The sequence below is a fragment of the Quercus suber genome, unplaced genomic scaffold, assembly GCF_002906115.3.
Source record: "Quercus suber isolate HL8 unplaced genomic scaffold, Cork oak 2.0 scaffold_165, whole genome shotgun sequence".
Classification (NCBI taxonomy): domain Eukaryota; kingdom Viridiplantae; phylum Streptophyta; class Magnoliopsida; order Fagales; family Fagaceae; genus Quercus; species Quercus suber.
Genome location: NW_027069626.1, coordinates 496,112 through 514,023, shown reverse-complemented (window position 1 = coordinate 514,023; position 17,912 = coordinate 496,112). Strand labels below are relative to the sequence as shown.

At 33.8% G+C, this 17,912-nt stretch overlaps 1 protein-coding gene across 12 annotated transcripts; it reads right to left on the bottom strand.

Annotated features, from left to right (window-relative positions):
* Positions 1 to 6,042: 6,042 nt before the first annotated feature.
* On the bottom strand, positions 6,043 to 17,322 carry LOC112003695 (uncharacterized). Of its 12 annotated transcripts, none has more exons than XR_010630616.1 (7): positions 16,737 to 17,322; positions 14,904 to 15,095; positions 13,768 to 13,894; positions 13,512 to 13,572; positions 13,246 to 13,380; positions 10,870 to 11,094; positions 10,153 to 10,789 (listed from the first exon to the last, which is right to left on the bottom strand). XR_010630616.1 is itself a non-coding variant. In XM_065777824.1 (6 exons), the coding sequence occupies exons 1-6, from the start codon at positions 16,770 to 16,772 to the stop codon at positions 6,600 to 6,602; spliced, it is 639 nt and encodes a 212-aa protein (XP_065633896.1). In that variant the 5' UTR covers positions 16,773 to 17,322; the 3' UTR covers positions 6,043 to 6,599. The 12 variants fall into 12 exon arrangements, 6 of the variants coding, with proteins under 6 accessions (XP_065633896.1, XP_065633895.1, XP_065633897.1 ...); XR_010630617.1 differs by having other exon boundaries at positions 10,153 to 10,581; XM_065777824.1 differs by lacking the exons at positions 10,153 to 10,789; positions 10,870 to 11,094 and adding an exon at positions 6,043 to 6,741 and having other exon boundaries at positions 14,904 to 15,041.
* Positions 17,323 to 17,912: the final 590 nt, after the last annotated feature.

The following is a 17,912-nucleotide window of genomic DNA, read 5'->3' as shown; positions in this document are numbered from 1 at the left end:
AAGTTTTTTTTTTTTTTTTTTTAAATAAGTGGTCCCTAAAGTTTGCCCTATGTGCGCAATTGGTCTCTTAAGTTTGAAGTGAGCATAATTGGTCCTTCAAATTTTAAAACTCAGTTATATTAGACCTTTAACCAATTGCCGTTAGGGGTGTTACATCTTTAAAGAAGTTTTTTATAAGCTAAACATTAAAAAGGATCAACTAAGCCACAAATATCAAATAAAAGGGAACAATGGGAGACATAGATATCAAAAACTCAGTGATCAATAAACTGAGTTCTCAAAAACTCTTCTCATAAAATAAAGAGGAAAAATTTACTTTCCCACCAACAATGAAAACCCAATGGGAACTCAATATGGACAAAAAAAAAAAAAAAAGAATCTTTATAGCTATCAATGATGAAACAGAATAATAACAGAGCAAAACCACAACAACATTAAAACATTTTTTATTGCTTGCCTAATACATTAGGCATTCAAGATAGTCAGCTTGATTTGCATCCTTCCTTGTATGCAAAAATTCCCATTCTCACAAGCGGGCAAATATGGCCTTAGCTTCTTCAACAACTGGTGTAATATGCGGGGGGGGAAAAAAAAGGGATTTAAAAGGAGGGATATTTAAGTAAATTTCTTTTGTTGGGCCAAAATTATAATTTATAATTTTAAGAGAGTTTTTAGAAAATGAGGTTGAAACCCTAGCTATATATAAGCTTATTAAGTCAACGTATATAGAGAAATTTTGAGAGAGGAGACTACCCAAACAACTGAAGTGGAGAATGATTGACTACACTCTTGAGGTAAGAGCCTAAGAATCTCTTTCTTGTTGAATCTAAGCTTTATTTGGAATTAGAGTATTTTTTTTATATGAGTATTTTGGCCAATAGTGAGACTATTTAAAAAATCCAATAAGTATGATGATGTAAACAAAGAAGGAATTAGATCTATTTTCCCTGTGCCGGCGTTTTGTTAACTGTAAGTGCTGCATAGGTTTACCGAATTGAGTTTTGGTGAATAGAAAAAAGTTATGATGTAGGCCGGTAGTGTGATAAGTTACAGAGGTAAAATATATATGTCAAATTTTTTTTTTTTTTTTTTTTTTCCCCGTAAAAGCATGTCAGGAGCTTGATTCTGGTTCGATATGGTGCTTTTCTTAGTTTTGTCCTCATGCCAAAAGAGAACTAGAGTCAGCGGCAATGGTAGGAATATATATATATATATATATATTTATATTTATATATGTATATGTATATATGATAAATGGAATTACCACCTTGACAAAGCAACAGCAGCACCTTTCCTTCATTGTTATTATTATACTATTATTAATATTAGCTCATTGGTTTGGTAATTGAGGCATATGGGGAAGTCAGCAAGTGATCGTGGAACATGGTCTAGGCGATGCTTTTGACCCTATATGACAATATGTATCCTAGGTTTTATTAGAGGCAGGAGAGGATATATACAAGGATTTTTACTTTGAGATAATAAAAATAAAGTATTGGATATTTTTAGTAGTCGCTCTGTTGGATGAATACCGTTAGAAGTCATTCTTAAATTATTTAATTATTGAGTAAATGGTACCTGCAAAATTGTTTTAAGTGATATCTAATGACTTTAGAAGTGTTAGGAAGAAATTCCTTTTGGTATGGCTTTTGGAGGTAAGAACCTTATCCTAATTGGGTTCTATTTTGCTTATATTAATGTATTTTTAACTAGTTGAAAATTGTTTATAATTGTTAGGATTTTTATTTCTCTTGTATTATTGATTTCGAGTAAAGGATTATTATAAATATATTTTAATACTGAGTATATGATTTTTATATACATACTTGAATAAAATATATTTTGATTTCATATATATGATTATGGACAATCTAACTATGAATTGATTCTGATACCCAAACCAACAGGGGTTATTCATTGGTACTCTGATACCCAAACCAATGGAGGTTAATAATCATTGGTATTTTGATACCCAAACCAATGGAGGTTATTCATTGGTACTATGATACCTGTCCAATGGGGGTTATTCATTGGTACTCTAATGCCTAGTCACGGGGATATAGCGTGACCATAGTCATAAGATTATTAAGAATATGAATTACGTTTAAATATTTGAACTATTTTGGGTCCTTAAAACTACATATTTGATTTTGGAAATGCTTAAATATTTGAACTATTTTGAGTTCCTAAAACTACATATTTGATTTTGGAAATGTTTGAATATTTAAACTATTTTGAGTCCTTAAAACTACATATTTGATTTTGGAAATGTTTGAGTATTTGAACTATTTTGAGTCATTAAAACTGTTTATGTATTTTTGGAACTTATTGTAAGTTATAGCTTTGATATATGAAAAACTGACTATTTTCTAAACCATCTATTATATATTTGTAAGATTAAAGTATGTGATCAATTTGCAACTTATTATTTTAAGACTATAAAACTTCTTTAGTTATTTTTTAAAGCCCATAGCGTATTATAACTTTTGAAGACTCATATTACATCTTATTACTTTACAGATCTATTGCTTGATAGAACTTATTAGGATTTTGGTTACTTATTGAATTGTTAACTCATTCCTTTTTCCCATCCAATTTCAGATTGTGAAGAATAGCAAGTTTTGGGAGTTTTGATGTTGTGTTGTGAGCAGGAAAAGAAACTTAGTAATTTTGGGATTGGATGGTCTTCTAATAGTTTTATATTTATTGGCCAATTGGCATTATGTACATGAGGTTTGGATTTTGTTCCTATTAAATTATTGGAGATCTATTCATAAAGAAATTGTTGAGATATTTTGGATTTATTTGATTTAATTTTTGAGGATAAATTTTAGTTGCTAAGAAGGCCTTGCACACTTGTAGATGCTTACTTTATAAGCATGCGTCTGTTGTCACGTGACTAAATTTATAGTTGGGTTCAGGTCGTGACAATATTTATGGTATCAGAGCTTAGGTTATGATCTTGTAGACTTTATGCTAGGTCTTGATTTAGAATGAAATCTGCGCCCTAGGCATTACAGTTCTAGTTATTGTTTATGAAGGTTATTAGGTCATAGATAGTGTTCTTTTGATGACTTGATGTGAAGTGTAAGTGAGGTTTCATCATATGAGGATTTGTTAGGACATATTTGGAGGATTTGATAGTTATGTCTCTTGGGTTATGCCTACATGACTTATAAAACAAAATAGAGGATTTTAATTGATATACTTCTATGATCTTATACTAGTATTAAGTGGGTGTATTTTATTCTTAAAAATTTTGTAATTGATTAGATTGGTTATCTTCTTCTTATTATTAAGGATGTGTTTGGTTTGGCTTCAAACCACTTTCAGAAAAGCATTTCCGGAAAATTAGTGTGTTTGGTTGGTTTGTAAAATTCGGTCAACTGTAATTCATTTCCCCTTTGACCGTAAAATAGAGACATGAAGGTGGAAAATGAATTCAGTTCTCATTTTCACTTCAAACAAATTCCGGAAAACAGCTCTCTCATATCTCACACGCACTCTTCGACCAACTGCTCTCCAAGCTCCAAGCTCACACCGACGAGCTCCAAGCTCCAAGCTCACACCGACGATCCACACACCGACGAGCTCCAAGCTTCAAGCTCCGATCTAGTCTCCGACGAGCTCCAAGCTCCAAGCTCCGATCCACACCAAGCACCGCATCGCCTTCGCTCGAGCTCGTCGCCTTCGCTCGATCTTGCCTTCGATCGCCAGCGATCACCTTCGATCACCTCCGCTCGAGCTCGCCTCTGCCGCGCGATCTCGCCTCCGCTCGAGCTCGCCTCTGCCGGCGACCCACGAACCCAAAGCCCAAAGTGTTCAACCCAGACCCAGGCGTTCGACCCAGACGTTCGATCCATCGCCTTCGACCTTTGACCGACGACCCAGACCTTCGACCCAGATGTCGTCATCAACCCATCGCCGAGACCCAGACCCAGACCCACCTTAGTTTTGTTTGTTTAAAGTTTGATTGTTGTTGTTGTCGCCGGAATCAATTTTGTTGTTGTTGTTGTTGCGTTGTTGTCGCAGGAATCAATTTTTTGTTGTTGTTGTTGTTGTTGCATTGTTGTCGCCAGAATCAATTTGTTGTTGTTGTTGTTGTGTTGTTGTTGCCGAAATCAATGTGAAAAAATGGTAGGAAAATAGCATTTTCCTAATAGAACCAAACACATGAACTCAATTTTCCACAACAATTTTCATAATTCAACCAAACACTTAAAAATATTTTCCTTTTCCGAAAAATAGCATTTCTGGAAAATATGTATTTTCCGAAAAATGTTTTACACGAAACAAACACAGCCTAAAAGGAAAAGAGAGTGAGAAACGAACAAGCAAAGGAAATCTTTCAACTGCTTTGTGACTGATCTTTTGAAAACTCATTTAATAGTTTTGCCTAATATAGTTGACCTACCTAAGGTTAGTTTGATCTATAGGGGATTCTCATAGGTCTAATTATTGAATGATAGTTTACTATATGTCCTATTCAGAATTTGGAGTGCTTTTAGGGAATTGGAAATTGTAAAACTTTATTTAGGGGTTAAGGTTTGATGTTAGAGCTATGATTCCTTGATTTTAGTTTATATGGAGTTAGGAAATTAACAGAAGGTTCGTAGTGTGAAGGAAAATCAATTTGTGGTTATTATAGTTCACATTATATTATATAATATTATATAATTTTAAGGGTATTTAAAGAATTCGGTAATATATCAGTGGACTTCCTTGGATTCTAATGTAAGGACCGACCTTCTTTTGGATCACTGTTCTTGTTAGGGTTGATCTACATGGATTACCATAGCCTAATTTATGTGTGAGGTAGTCCCTAAATGTTTTTGAGACATGTTCTATTACTTAGAAGTTTGAGGTCCGCAATATCTTTTCTATGGACTTGGAGGTTTGTTTAATATCCTAGGGAATAAGTTTTGATGCCAGAAATGTAATTCCTTGAACTTAACTGATAAGAGTCAATGGATTGGCTCAATAGAAAATGAAGTGGATAGAACACAAGTATGTGGTAATATTGAATTGGACTAATGAACCATATGTTTGATTGGATATTGAAGGAGTTGGGGTGGCCAGAGAGTTTATTTTGAAAGACTATTACAATTTGAATTATAGTCAATTGTTGTACCTTTTGTTTTATATTGGCAGATGGTTAGTGATTATAAATTGTAGTGTACTCTTTAAGTTCTAGACTACTAGGACTATTATTTGCAAGGTAGAGAAAAAAATAGGGGGGGGGGGGGGGGGGGGTTTAGATACTTCATGGACTATTCCCTTCTAGCCGATGTATACTTAGAGATTTGTTTTCATAATAGGCCATGTAATTATTAGGAACCCAACTCTTCAATGAGTTCCAGCCCAAGTATCATTTGGAGATTAAAGGTGAATAAATGTTGCTTATTTGAGAAGAAATTTATGGTTAAGATAGAGGATCTATGAAAACCTTATTTCAATGCTCAATTGATTATTTATGGAGATTTTGGAATTTCTTTTTCTTACAAACTGAGGAAGAAAAGATATATTGACATACAAATATGTTGTAATTAGTTTTGAACTTAGGAAGGATTGGAACCTTGGATGCACTACTTAATTTTGAGGTATAAAGTTAAACGGATGCTAGCATTCAATAGTCTATAGTGAATCTCAAAATTGTGGATTCCCTTCTTGGAATTTTGTTAAATTAATAATTGATCAATTGTAGGGTTAATATAAACGAATGGCCTTGGAATTTATTCATATTGAAAGGATTTAGAGAGCTATTAGACTAGAGATATGTATATCTTTAAGAATCTTATATGTAATATGGTTGTTCTTAAACATGGCTAATTGAGTAAGAGATTTTATAGTGGTATGGTATTATGCAGCGGCAGCATCATTGCTCCATTGCTTTGGAAATTTTTTATTTTACCAATCTTGGGAAGGAAATTCTACACATATGNATAAAACATTAGTATCATTGACAAAATATAAGCTTTACAAAATATTTACAAATAGTTTTAACCGTAATATAATATACTTTGTGAAACTATTAAGAATAAAACATTTAACTATAACGCTGAAATCATTTAATAAAATAATAATCACTTTAGTTAGTAAAAATTACACTAAATAGGTAGAAACAATATATTATAACGATAAACAATTTTTCCACTTATAAAGATCAATAACAATATAACAGTAGTTTGATATGGAAAACATTAAACATTAGCCAGACAAAGAGATAAGCTACTAAACACTTGGTGGGTGATTCCCATAGGGAACAATAACAATAACCTCAAAGAGGCAACACTAGCTCTAAAGAGCAAACGACAACACTACACCACACCACAATAACACTACATCGGCCAAAGACCAACACTTAACCCTATGTTGGCAAAAGTTGCAGACTGTCTAGCTGACCGTTTGAAAACATTCTCACTTTATCACAATATTGTCAATACCAATCATATATCATATAACAAATGCTTTCTCAAAAATATCATTTTGAGTCATTCTTAACATATACAATTTCAAAATAATATAAAAGAAATAATAAAATTCAGGTATGTATAAAGCATTAACAATGATATAAGTTTTTGCAAACTTCACTTTTGCAATTATGTATATATAAATATATTTTTACCAAAAATATATATAAATATACACGTCTTGAGAGACGTCATATTCTGAAGTCCACTTACCTCTAATTGCTGATACTTGTAGTCTAGATCCAAAATCAAATGAGCTTTTCCTCCACACCTAAAAGTAAAGGAGTAATATAATTATATAATTAATCCACCTTAACATATACCATAAAGATGTAAGGGACACTTCCTAATAATCTACTAGTCTTTAAACATCTTTACAATCCTCTATAACATATCAATTCTCCTTACTACTATAATGTCTTTGAGGCTAATAGAGGTATTACAACCCATAAGGATACCATCTAATGAGAATATGCATTCTGGTGGTTCACCAAGATTTTCATCAAGTCCTAACAGGTTAATACCAATACCACCATGAAATACTCTATAAGATCCAAATATATGTATAGCATCCATAGAAATTTCTACCCATAGGACATAGCAACCTCTAGCATGTACTGAATGTTAGAAATTTAATCTAACATGTATATATAATATCCAAGGATTTTCCTACCCGTAAGCCATAGAAAGAATACAATAGATTTACCAATTAATTTCTGCTCGTAGGACCCAGTGACCAGAAGCATGTATTGATAAAAGTTTAGAAACTTGACCATGATATAGATTACAATATTCAAAAGTCCAGCCCCATTACCATGCGCAAACTCTAGCAACTATCACTCAAGAGCTTATCGCCTAATTCAAGAGTTCATATGGGACAATAAAGCAAATCTATTAAACTACTCTAGCAACGTAGGTTATTTCTATGAGGGTTTGAGAGGGAGATATACCTGAACACACCATCACACGGATGCAGGATTTGTTTCCTTGTACTTTTGCAGTCTCTCTCTCTATGTCTTTCAACAGGAAAACCCTAACTTACTTACACGTTAAAACTATTTTCTCTTGGGCTGAAATTTAAAACCCACTAAAAACTTAAACAAGCTTCCAAGACTTTAATTCCCACTAAACTCATTTTAAGGTTGTTTAGATGGGCTAGGACTCTAAGAATTCCAATAACACTTAAACTCCTAACCCAAAGAAGTTTTAATCTCTTATCTTTTCCTTAACTGATAAGGAGTCTAAAAGTTGAATATGAATAATCCACAAAAATAACTCTCACGTTACATCTTCTTTTATTTATTTTCTTTGTAGTGACCATAATATAAAATAATATCACCTTCAAAATAAATTAAATAATTCATCAATTCCACTCTAGAAGCAATTAAATTCAATTTAAGTGAGGCGGGTGTTATACTTTGGCACAACGTAAAATGGAAATAAAAAAATGGGTAAAACCAAAACAATGACCACAAAATGAACATTAACTGTTGGATCCTTGCATCATCATAATTCCAGCCACATTTTTTATTTGAGTGGTATAACAAGAAGAAATTGGAGTTGGCTGGATAAATTCTATACTTATAAAAAATGAATAGTTCAGCTCAACTGATGCTGTAGCAATGGGCTGGTCAGAGAAGAATTATGCACAATTGTACCCCAAAACTAGTCTTTTGGCCCCTACTCAATTCAATAAGACTATTTGGTCCAATAAACCTCCAAGGTAACTGATTGTATGTGGTAGAAAGACTATTGAGAATTGACAGCTCAGGGTATCTTATGATTTCCTTACCATCTCTCTATTACTCTGACTTGCCCCTTTAATCTTTCTCTCTCTCATCAATCTAAAGATTATATTAAATCAGATCTGTGAATAAATTATAAGTCAATTAAACTCTTTTAATTTTATTCCGGATAATGTCCACTAGCAAACTGTAAATTGTCTCTAGCCCTTTCTATATCAAACCGAAACCCCCATTTCCCCTGATTAAAGGCGGAAGTGGCAGAGTTCAGCTGCTATTCTGCGTGATGAACTTAGCAAAATCATCACTTTGGTATAATTCCAATACATGTAGCCTCCGGAACAACGTTTATTCCGGAACAATGTTTATTCCTACTGCTTTGGTAAGATAAGAGAAGACGGAATGGAAAAGTTAAATCATTCTCCCACCCTTAAGTCAAACTACTTCAATCATTCCATTCTAGTTTCGACCTTCACCCCCCACACCATAATAGTATTCAATACTAACTCTACAGTCTACAGACCATGAACCAGCAGAATTCAACTCAATATAATTGTTGCTTCGCAAAGGCATTCCATTCCAGGTACAAGCCCCTCCATAAAGGTTTCCTCCTACTTTTGTAGAAGGTAAGTGCCAAATCACCAAAATCACAATCTGTGAAAATTTTCTACAACCAACTCAATGGCCTACAAAAATTAATAAAGCAGTAGTGAAGAAGAGAGAGAGAGAATCTGTTAGTATATTGATTGTTAAATGAAAGCTCAAAGTTAGCAGTCAATATTTCAATCTGATAGTTCAGGTAATCCAAGGAGAGTATCTTGCCCTTAATGGCCTATTTCAAAATGAAAGAACCTGCAAAATATTTCTCAACCAATGTAGCAGAACTTGCAAAATATATCTGGACAAAATATAACATTATCAAGATACTAATGAATCCAAAATATAACAATCCATAATAACTCCAAAACATGTCAATCAATGTTCAATAATTATTAATAACCTAAAGAATACCATGGTACCACTAATATGTTTCACACAACGTATCCAGCAACTTCAAGTTAGAAGGTTTTGTTGAAAAATTTCTCCAACCAAAGCTTTCTCATCCTATCAATTTTATCCATAAAGGCCCTTCCTGCCTTTTCAACATTAACCAAATGATCAAAAGCTTTATCAAGCATGTCTCCTTCAAAGCCTTCAATGTTCATCACTACTTTATGAGGCTCATTTGTGTTAACTGGGCCCTGACTAAGAGTTGTAACAGCTACTGCAATCTGTTTGAGTTGTTCAGTCATCTCACTAAAAGGACTATTTCATAGCTGCATAAGTTCTCTTTCTATAGCTCCTTCCCTTGGATGAAGTTCCATTGGAAGCTTCATGGGCATCTTTTGGCAACGTATCAAAGTCACCTTCAAATTCAGGATTTTGGATGTCATTCTGTAGGGTCTCATTTTCAACCAATGGGGAACGTTCACTCCATTGCTTTGAAAAGCCACCAGTTGCCATGTCCTTACCAACAACAATAGCCATCTCATCATATTGTTCCACTCTTTTCTAACCATACGAAGACGGTTATGCACATGTGATGCATGACACTCTATTAAACTTCACACCAATTTCTTTTGCCACTTTGTCAAGGGATTGAGAATTAAATTTGTTTAAGGGCTTGTTGCCTTGTTCAGCCTCAACAACCAACATTTTAAACAGCATGTCACACATTGGTTGTGTCCACCTAAGTTGAGACCTTGGTTCTTTCTCCTTTTTTTTTAGAACTTCTTTCCCCTTGTTCTTGGACATTGCTATAGCCAAAAGTAATGAATCACAACCATTATGATAATAACAATATAAAACATTATTACAAAAAAAAACCTGAAGCTATGAAACAAAAAATTCATCATCCAAAAACAATGCAAAGCCATGTTGACTTGAACTTGAGGAACCAAATGACAATTTTAACTATTTTCCCACAAAAATATTCAATTATTACATTTTAAAAAGTGTACAAGATATCCACTTATGCTTTGTTAGCAACCAAATACAAAGCCCAATAAAGTTGACGGCACATAATCATAGAAAGCTGTAATACATCATCAACAAATAACTCCAAACAGCTTAGACTGAATAAATTTATGCATGTCTCCTAATTATGTAGTCAGCCCACATTGCTTGACATATCTCATCCCTCTTATTATTCCGTTCTCTACTTTCCACTATAGCTTTGCGTCGGCTAGGTTGGACTCGATCACTAGACTCTGTCTCAAATGTTTCAGCTTGCATAATTGGGTTATTAGGATCAAACCCCATGATGTGATTGTGAATAACACCACATGCTAAAACTACATCCACTTGTGTATTAAAAGACCAAAATGGTTCTGCATCCAAGACATGAAAACGTTTTTTTTATAACTCCAAACCCTTGCTCAATGGTAGTTCGCAACAAAAAATGACGAAGGTTGAATAATTCTTTTGCATTTTCAGGTGAATGATCACTAAACTCTTTCAAATGATATCGAACACTTCCATAAGGAGACAAGATACAAGGTCCATTTCCATAACCAGCATCACCAAGGTAATATTTACCTACAAATTACGAATCAATTTTGTTTTTTTTTAAATTCCAGCATAAAACCAAATATAAAGGCTAGTTATCTATATAATACCTTCTGGTATTTTAAGTCCCCTTGGTCTACTAAGTGCATCATTTAAAATATGAGAATCATGAGCACCACCTTCCCAACTAGATAACATATAGGTGAATCTTAAGTCAAACATAACCGCAGCTAACACATTTTGTGTTGTCCCCCCTTTCGACCACGAAACCTTCCTTGGATTCCAATTGGAACAGATGCACAGACATGAGTTCCATCAATTGCTCCTACACAATCCTAATGATAACCAATATTAAGTAATGTTCATTTCAAAAATCACCTAACAAATAAATAAATAAAACAGACAAAATTTGAAAAGTTTTCCTTAAAATAAGGATAAAAGCTTCTACTATTCTTTATCTCTGGGGTGTAGAGTTGTCAAGTAATCTAACAACATGCCTATATAACTGCAAAACTGCTTTAAGGACAATTTAAAATATCGATAAGTTGTCTCAATAGATCTATGGAACCTGGCAGCAACAACTCGAAACCAAACATTATGGCCAATAATATGCAAAAACATCAACACTTGCTCTGTAACAGGCATGTAGATAGTCTCACATAACAAGTTTCCCTCAACAAGAATTCTACATAATTCATAGAAAGCTACAGGTCTCATTCTTATCATAAAACTGCAACATGCGTCACCTCAATAAAGAATATCACTTATAAAACCTTCTCTTTCATAATCCCGGTTCACACACGGTTGCCTAATTATAAATCTCCTAGACCTAATATCTTCTAATATTATAGCTCCCACAGCAAGGACAGACTCAACTGTGGCAAGAACTGCTGCTCAGATTTTTTGGTTATCCATCTACATAACAAAACCAAGATAATGGCTCTTTTAACTTTTCTTTAGCCACACAAAACTAAAACAAAATAGAAAAAACCAACCACACAACCAAAAAACAGAGGCTAGCACAATGAAGAAGATGCATTTGTATTCTTTTAGTCAGATTGCATGTTACAATTATTTACATAACTTAAAATAAAATCTATCATAGAGAAAACTGCAATGTGAGAAGAGCGATCAGCATCTTGAAGAAAATATTATTAAAACAAGCAAGCAATAATCTATCATAGAGAAAACTTAACTAATTATGTCAGAATTATCACTCCATTATTGTTAAATAAAATGCAGCTATAAGAAATGATATTTTAATCCTTCAGTTCCTAGAATGTAATTGTGGCATGTGATATACAAAATCATATGCAAGTGCTAATAGAACAAAATCCATTTTTGGTTCTGTACTAACTTGATCGAGGAGCTCTGCATTAAAGATAGTCCCAGGATTGAGAATGAAAATGAAATGTCTCCAAAAAACAATGAGTTTGCGTTTTAGTTTTTTTTTTTTTTTTTTTTTTTTTTTTTTGGGTTCAAATTTATTAAACTTTTAATTTCACATGTAGAGCAGGATGAATCATGAACGCATCTATACGAAGTTAGAAATAGCACCAGTTAAGAACAAAATGCAGGAAAGTTGTTAAGGTTATTTGGAAATGCACACTGATATCCACATGATTCCACTGACAAAGAGTAAATCATATCACGTTGAATGTGCTAAAAGGTCAAGAAATGGGTAAAGGAGAAATCTATCAAGGAGGCCTTTTAGCCAAATCCAGGAAATCGCAATTAGAAGCTTTATTGATTTGATAGTTAGAAATCCAATACATCTGTCAGGGGATTCAGGTAGGCAGAACAATTTAAGTTTGTAAGAGAATGTACGGAAATCAAAACAGTTAGAAATTTAGAATGAACCAATACAATAAAGTTTTTAGGTATGAATAATTTTAGGTGAACACTTTTCTTAACAGGGGAAAAAAGACAAAAATTTACCTATAGCCTCTGATGGAGTATAAGTGGCCAATCATATACATCATATAGCAAAACCCAAAATCTCAGAATTGTTACAAAAGCCACTAGCTTTATATCTTATGGCAAACCCAAAATCAAGCAATCATCTAGTTTAACAACTGTACCCAGAACAATGCAAAACCAATTATATAACACACATCTAGTTGCTAACAAAACGTACAAACTCAAAGAATAAATGGAAGCAAATGTTTCTATTATAAATGCTTCAAAAAAAAAAAAAACCCATTTGCCTAAATCAGTTGTACTCTAACCCCACTGATTACCAATCCATTTTTAGATTGAAAAATTCAAACAGGCACGCACATAGTATTAACTAAAAAATCAAAAACCCAGTAACAAGAAGTGAGCACAAAAGCCAAAATGAAACAAAACCATACCGACACACACAGATACATAATAATAATAATAATAAAACAACAGATTGAACCTAAGAAAAACCAGAGAAGGGTTAGAGATGAAGAAAAAAGAAAAGAAAGGGAGAAATCTAATCTAAAAAGGCAAAAAAGTACCTGGTTTTGCCGGCGATGGGTGGCACTGGCGGAAGCTGGAGCTGGCCGGTGGTGCCTTGGACCTTGGAGCCGAAAATTGGCGGGAGAGGGGACCGGAGGTGGCTGGGATTTTTGGAGAGAAATCTGAGAGAGTGGCTGGACTTTTTGAAGAGATATACGAGAGGGAGAGTTTTAGCACAAAAGTGCGGGAGAGATAAGTAACGGGGTGTGAAGGATTGAGCAAATGTAAAATGTTTTCCCAAAATTTTAAGTGTAAAATATCTTACATAAATTTGCTTAGGTTGATTTGGTTGACTGAAAATGTTTTACTTTTGATCAAATATTTTACTGCAAAACAAACATTGTAAAATTGGAAACATCGAAACAAACGGAGTGTCAGAAACAATAAAAACTTAAAAAGGGAGAAGGCAATGAAGATTCAGGTTCAAACAAATCTGACTATGGTTGTGAGGTATATCTAAGGCATAGGAAGATCGCTATTTCATGCAATTCATGCAAATCTGAGCATTAGAAAAAACTTACCATTATAATAGTGCATTCTTCTGCATCCTTCTGCTTTTCTAGTTACATCAATAGAGTCAATCTCTATTTCATGCAATTCAGCCTCAACATTGCAAGTAAAGGTGTTGCTCACCCTCAAAAGATATTTCTGCAAGAGCAAGGGAATTGATTAAGATAGACGGTTCAATTGCACACATCCACACACACTACCATCTCTGCATATTTGTAAATGTGATTTGCAAACATATAAATGTTCATCTTGTAGTATATTTATAAGTTATAACTATTCTGCATTTTAATCTTTCTGAACAAAATATAAAAGCAAGTGATGGTTCAATATTAATGGTTTGAAAGCATATTTAGGTTTTTGGTGGCCTAACAATAAAAAAGCAAATAAAAAAAAAAATCACATGTCACATACCGATCTCTAGCATGCCAATATAGGCTCTAGTAGCAAAGTTTCTTGAATGGCAAATTGTCCACTTCGTAAATTGTAATGGATCAAATGCTGGCTTTGCAAATTAACCCACAATTCAACCAACCTGTAAAAACAACTATAATACAAAATTCACAACCCAAATCCAATACCCAAAAGTTTGATTTTTAGGGACTGTGAGAAGTGCTTTAGCAGTGAAGAGAGACAAATCTAAATTAGACCCAAAAAAAAAGAGTGGGGAGGAAGTGTTTTATCGACCATGAATTATATTAACAAACAAACGCAATCTAATTTACAAATTTTTTGGGTGCATATCACACTCTTTAAATCCAACTTGACTTTAGAAATCAATAATACTCAAACTAAAACTCAATTGACAACAGTTAATAAATTAAAATTGAAACTAAAACTGAAACTAAAACTAAACTGAATAAACGTTAAAACAATTTACAAATATTGGATGTGTTGAAGTTGAACCTGTCGTGTTGTTCTGGCCTTGCAATTGCCATAATTTTTTTTTTCCAAACAGAATGCAATGCGCTGAATAATTTAATTATCAAAAACCACTACCTCATTTATCTCTGCTAATTATTCAAAATAAAACCACCACCAAACGTGACCCTAAATCAAATTCAAGCCATTTGAAATGCCAAAAGCCTAAATCATATTTAACTGGCAAGTTAAAAATAAAAAAATAAAAAAAAAAATTTGGAAACGTTACCAGTAAAGCTTTTGGAGAAAGTCCGGTCTGATCAGGGTAAACATGTTCTTGACGTCGAACTGTAAGGCAGCGACTTCGAAAAGATGGTAGCAGGACGCTATACAATGGGAGGAAGCAGGCCCAATGGTGAACTACAGTCTGATAAGCAAAGAGGAAAGCTTTTTGTGAGAAGTCGGCCTGACTTTTAGGGACCTAAGAAGACATGGATGCACCAGTTCAAAAAAAAATGAGTTAGATAGTGCTATGATTAGCAGACTTGATCAATTTCATAAGCCATTACCAACAAAATATTGGGCGAGTCAACATGATTACAAAACTTGTGTAAAAAACTATACACTGACCAATCAAAAATTTCATTAGACTTCTAATACTTTTTTGAGCAAGAAAATAAACATATAAGGAGGAAAACCAAGGTTTAAACCCTCCTATCATTAGCCTTCTCAACCAAAATTCCCAAAAAAAGAAACAGTGCTCAAGGCAGTTTCATACCCTTAAACACTTCTACCTTCTGCATAACATTGATTTTTTTTTTTTTTTTTTTTTTTGCTACCAAGCATGGTGCTCAAAAACTTATAAAAACTACAACATGGCCATACAACTGAACTGCAAGCAGTAGGAAGGGGCAATCACAAATTTAAAAACAGTTGATTTCTAAGGACCATGCTATCAACAACTTATCAAGGAAAACTCATAACAAAATGAATTGCATGGTTAACATTGGGAATAAGTCCCAAATCTAACACTAACCCTGGTCCCGTAGGCCATAAATTCAATCATGCAGGCCATACTCTGTAATTACTGAATCAACACATATAGCTGATTATGTACATACTTTCAGATCAATCCTCACGTGCCACAATTATACAAATATAAATAACCATATATCTTAGGCTACAAACTTAAGTGGACCTCGAGGCAACTCGTACAAAACTTGAACTTAAGGACATTCTTGGGACCTAGCAGTTGCATCCACTGCAAAAATGCCTATGTTGGATTATGTTGGATAAGTTTGATTGGATCAATTTCAAGCTTAGCTTTTGTTCCAATTAAACAGTAACAATCTATTATTAACCCAATAAGTAAGCATTTCATGCATATACTAATTTGATTTCAAAAAAAAAGTTCTAGAGAATTACTACAAGAAGTAAACCATTTAGCAAAATATTCCAGATAATATAATCTTTTTGAGGCATTTTATCAAACACACACCATGCATTATTGTTGCAACCACTGCTGTATATAATCTTATCAAAGAACTGCCCACAAATACATTCAAATCAAAACCCAGCAACTAAATCCTTTGATAGACTAAGTTCTCCAAACTCTTTTAACAATACCCAACTCCAAAATTTTCCTAGAAACACCATTAGCTTAGCTCTTCCCATATTCTAATCAAAAGTGAATCGGCCAAGTAAAAACTATAAGGTAGCTTATCAAAATCATAACTCAGCCCACTTCATGATTATTTCCTACGTTATGCATCTTTCATATATGATTCCCTAAGTGAGCACACACTTACATGCATCATATTGCACATCAATAGCTATAAAAAAGTTTATCTTACTAAACGATGGGTGATTGGGTCAATCTCTATTATGGAGTGGATAGAGAAACAAATATAAATTACAAATCGAGGCAAGGGAAGGAAAAAAAAAAAGTCTACCAGTGGTTCTGTTAGCTACTGCTAAGCAACAAACTTATATAGTAGAATTAACAAATTTGGTTCAATTACAAATCTGGATACACGCACTGTGGTTTGTTTTCAATCTAGCTTATGAGATAACAAATAACCATAAAAATAAAAACCCGCAATCTTGGAGCGCCTGACCTGACCTTGTCACCAGAGCATAGTCGGGAATGGAGGAGCATACTCGTTGCCGTAGAGGACACAGTCGCAATATTAGGAGAGGAAGGAAGTGAGAATTGGTGAGAGACGTTTGTGGGTCTGCGTTTGATAGTAATATATCAAAAATTACTCGAATGGTTTGGTTTGGCTTATCAGGGACAGAGGTTATCGGGTTTTGTTTGTAAATTAGAGAAAATAAAGAGAGGGGAGAAGCAGATTTGGTGAGGGTAGTAAATTGATGACTGAAGGCAGTAACAGGGGAGGGTTGGTGGAAACGATGGAGACTGGATAAATATTGGGGGCCGAAGGTTGAGAAAAGGAGAAAATTTTGTTATTGAAAGAGAGTCAAATAAGAGTGGCTTTTTATTAAAAATATATATAAATGAATGTTGCGACGCCGATGGAGAGAGCGAAAGCAAGCCTGCGTCAAAGAACAGTAATAAAACCACCCTTTGGTAAACAAAAAGACCGGCAAAGGTAGAAGTTTTGGAGATAGCGACTGGATGGAGAGAGAAGAGACCAACTGAGCAATAGGGTTTTTCAGTTTAGGGGTTTTTACTTTTTAGTGTTGTAGTCAGGTTTTTTCCAGAATGTTGTGGATTTTAGTTTTTTTTTTTTTTAAAGTTAAAATTTTTGTGTCAGAAATATAATTTAAAAAAAAAAATAATGCTAATGTGCAATGAAAATGATAAATATGCAAAAGTCTTATTTGGTCAACATTTGGTTTTATTCGGTCTATTTTGTCTCTTCCGTCTTTTTTAGTCCATTCTATCCACTAAAGTTTTATTCGGTCCAATTCAGTCCATTTAGTTCTATTCGGTCTAATTCCATCCATTCATTCAACATTAGACCTATTTAGTCCATATTGGTCTATTATGTCCACTTCGGTCCATTCTATCCACTTTGATTCTATTTGGTCCATTCTATTCACTTTGGTTCTATTTGGTCCTATTCGGTCCATTTTGTCCACTTTGAAAATATAGTGAAAATATTATAGATAAAACATTTTTCATTATTTAAATGTTTAATTAATAGCAGGGGCGGAGCCAGGGGGGGTCGAGGGGGGGCACTTGCCCCCCCTGACCCGTCAAAAAAAAATTAGGCACTTAAGAGATATCCTCATTTTGCCTTGTGATGGTTTCATTTTTTTTTTTTTTTTTTTT

Excerpts from the sequence above, each read along its gene's own strand:
- LOC112003695 (XM_065777823.1), bottom strand. The coding sequence starts at position 16,772 with ATGCTCCTCCATTCCCGACTATGCTCTGGTGACAAG. Across the intron at positions 13,895-14,903 it reads TTTCTCCAAAAGCTTTACTG|AAATATCTTTTGAGGGTGAG; the intron begins GTAACGTTTCCA and ends TTGCTCTTGCAG. Across the intron at positions 13,573-13,767 it reads AAGAATGCACTATTATAATG|TAAAATATTTGATCAAAAGT; the intron begins GTAAGTTTTTTC and ends TTTGTTTTGCAG.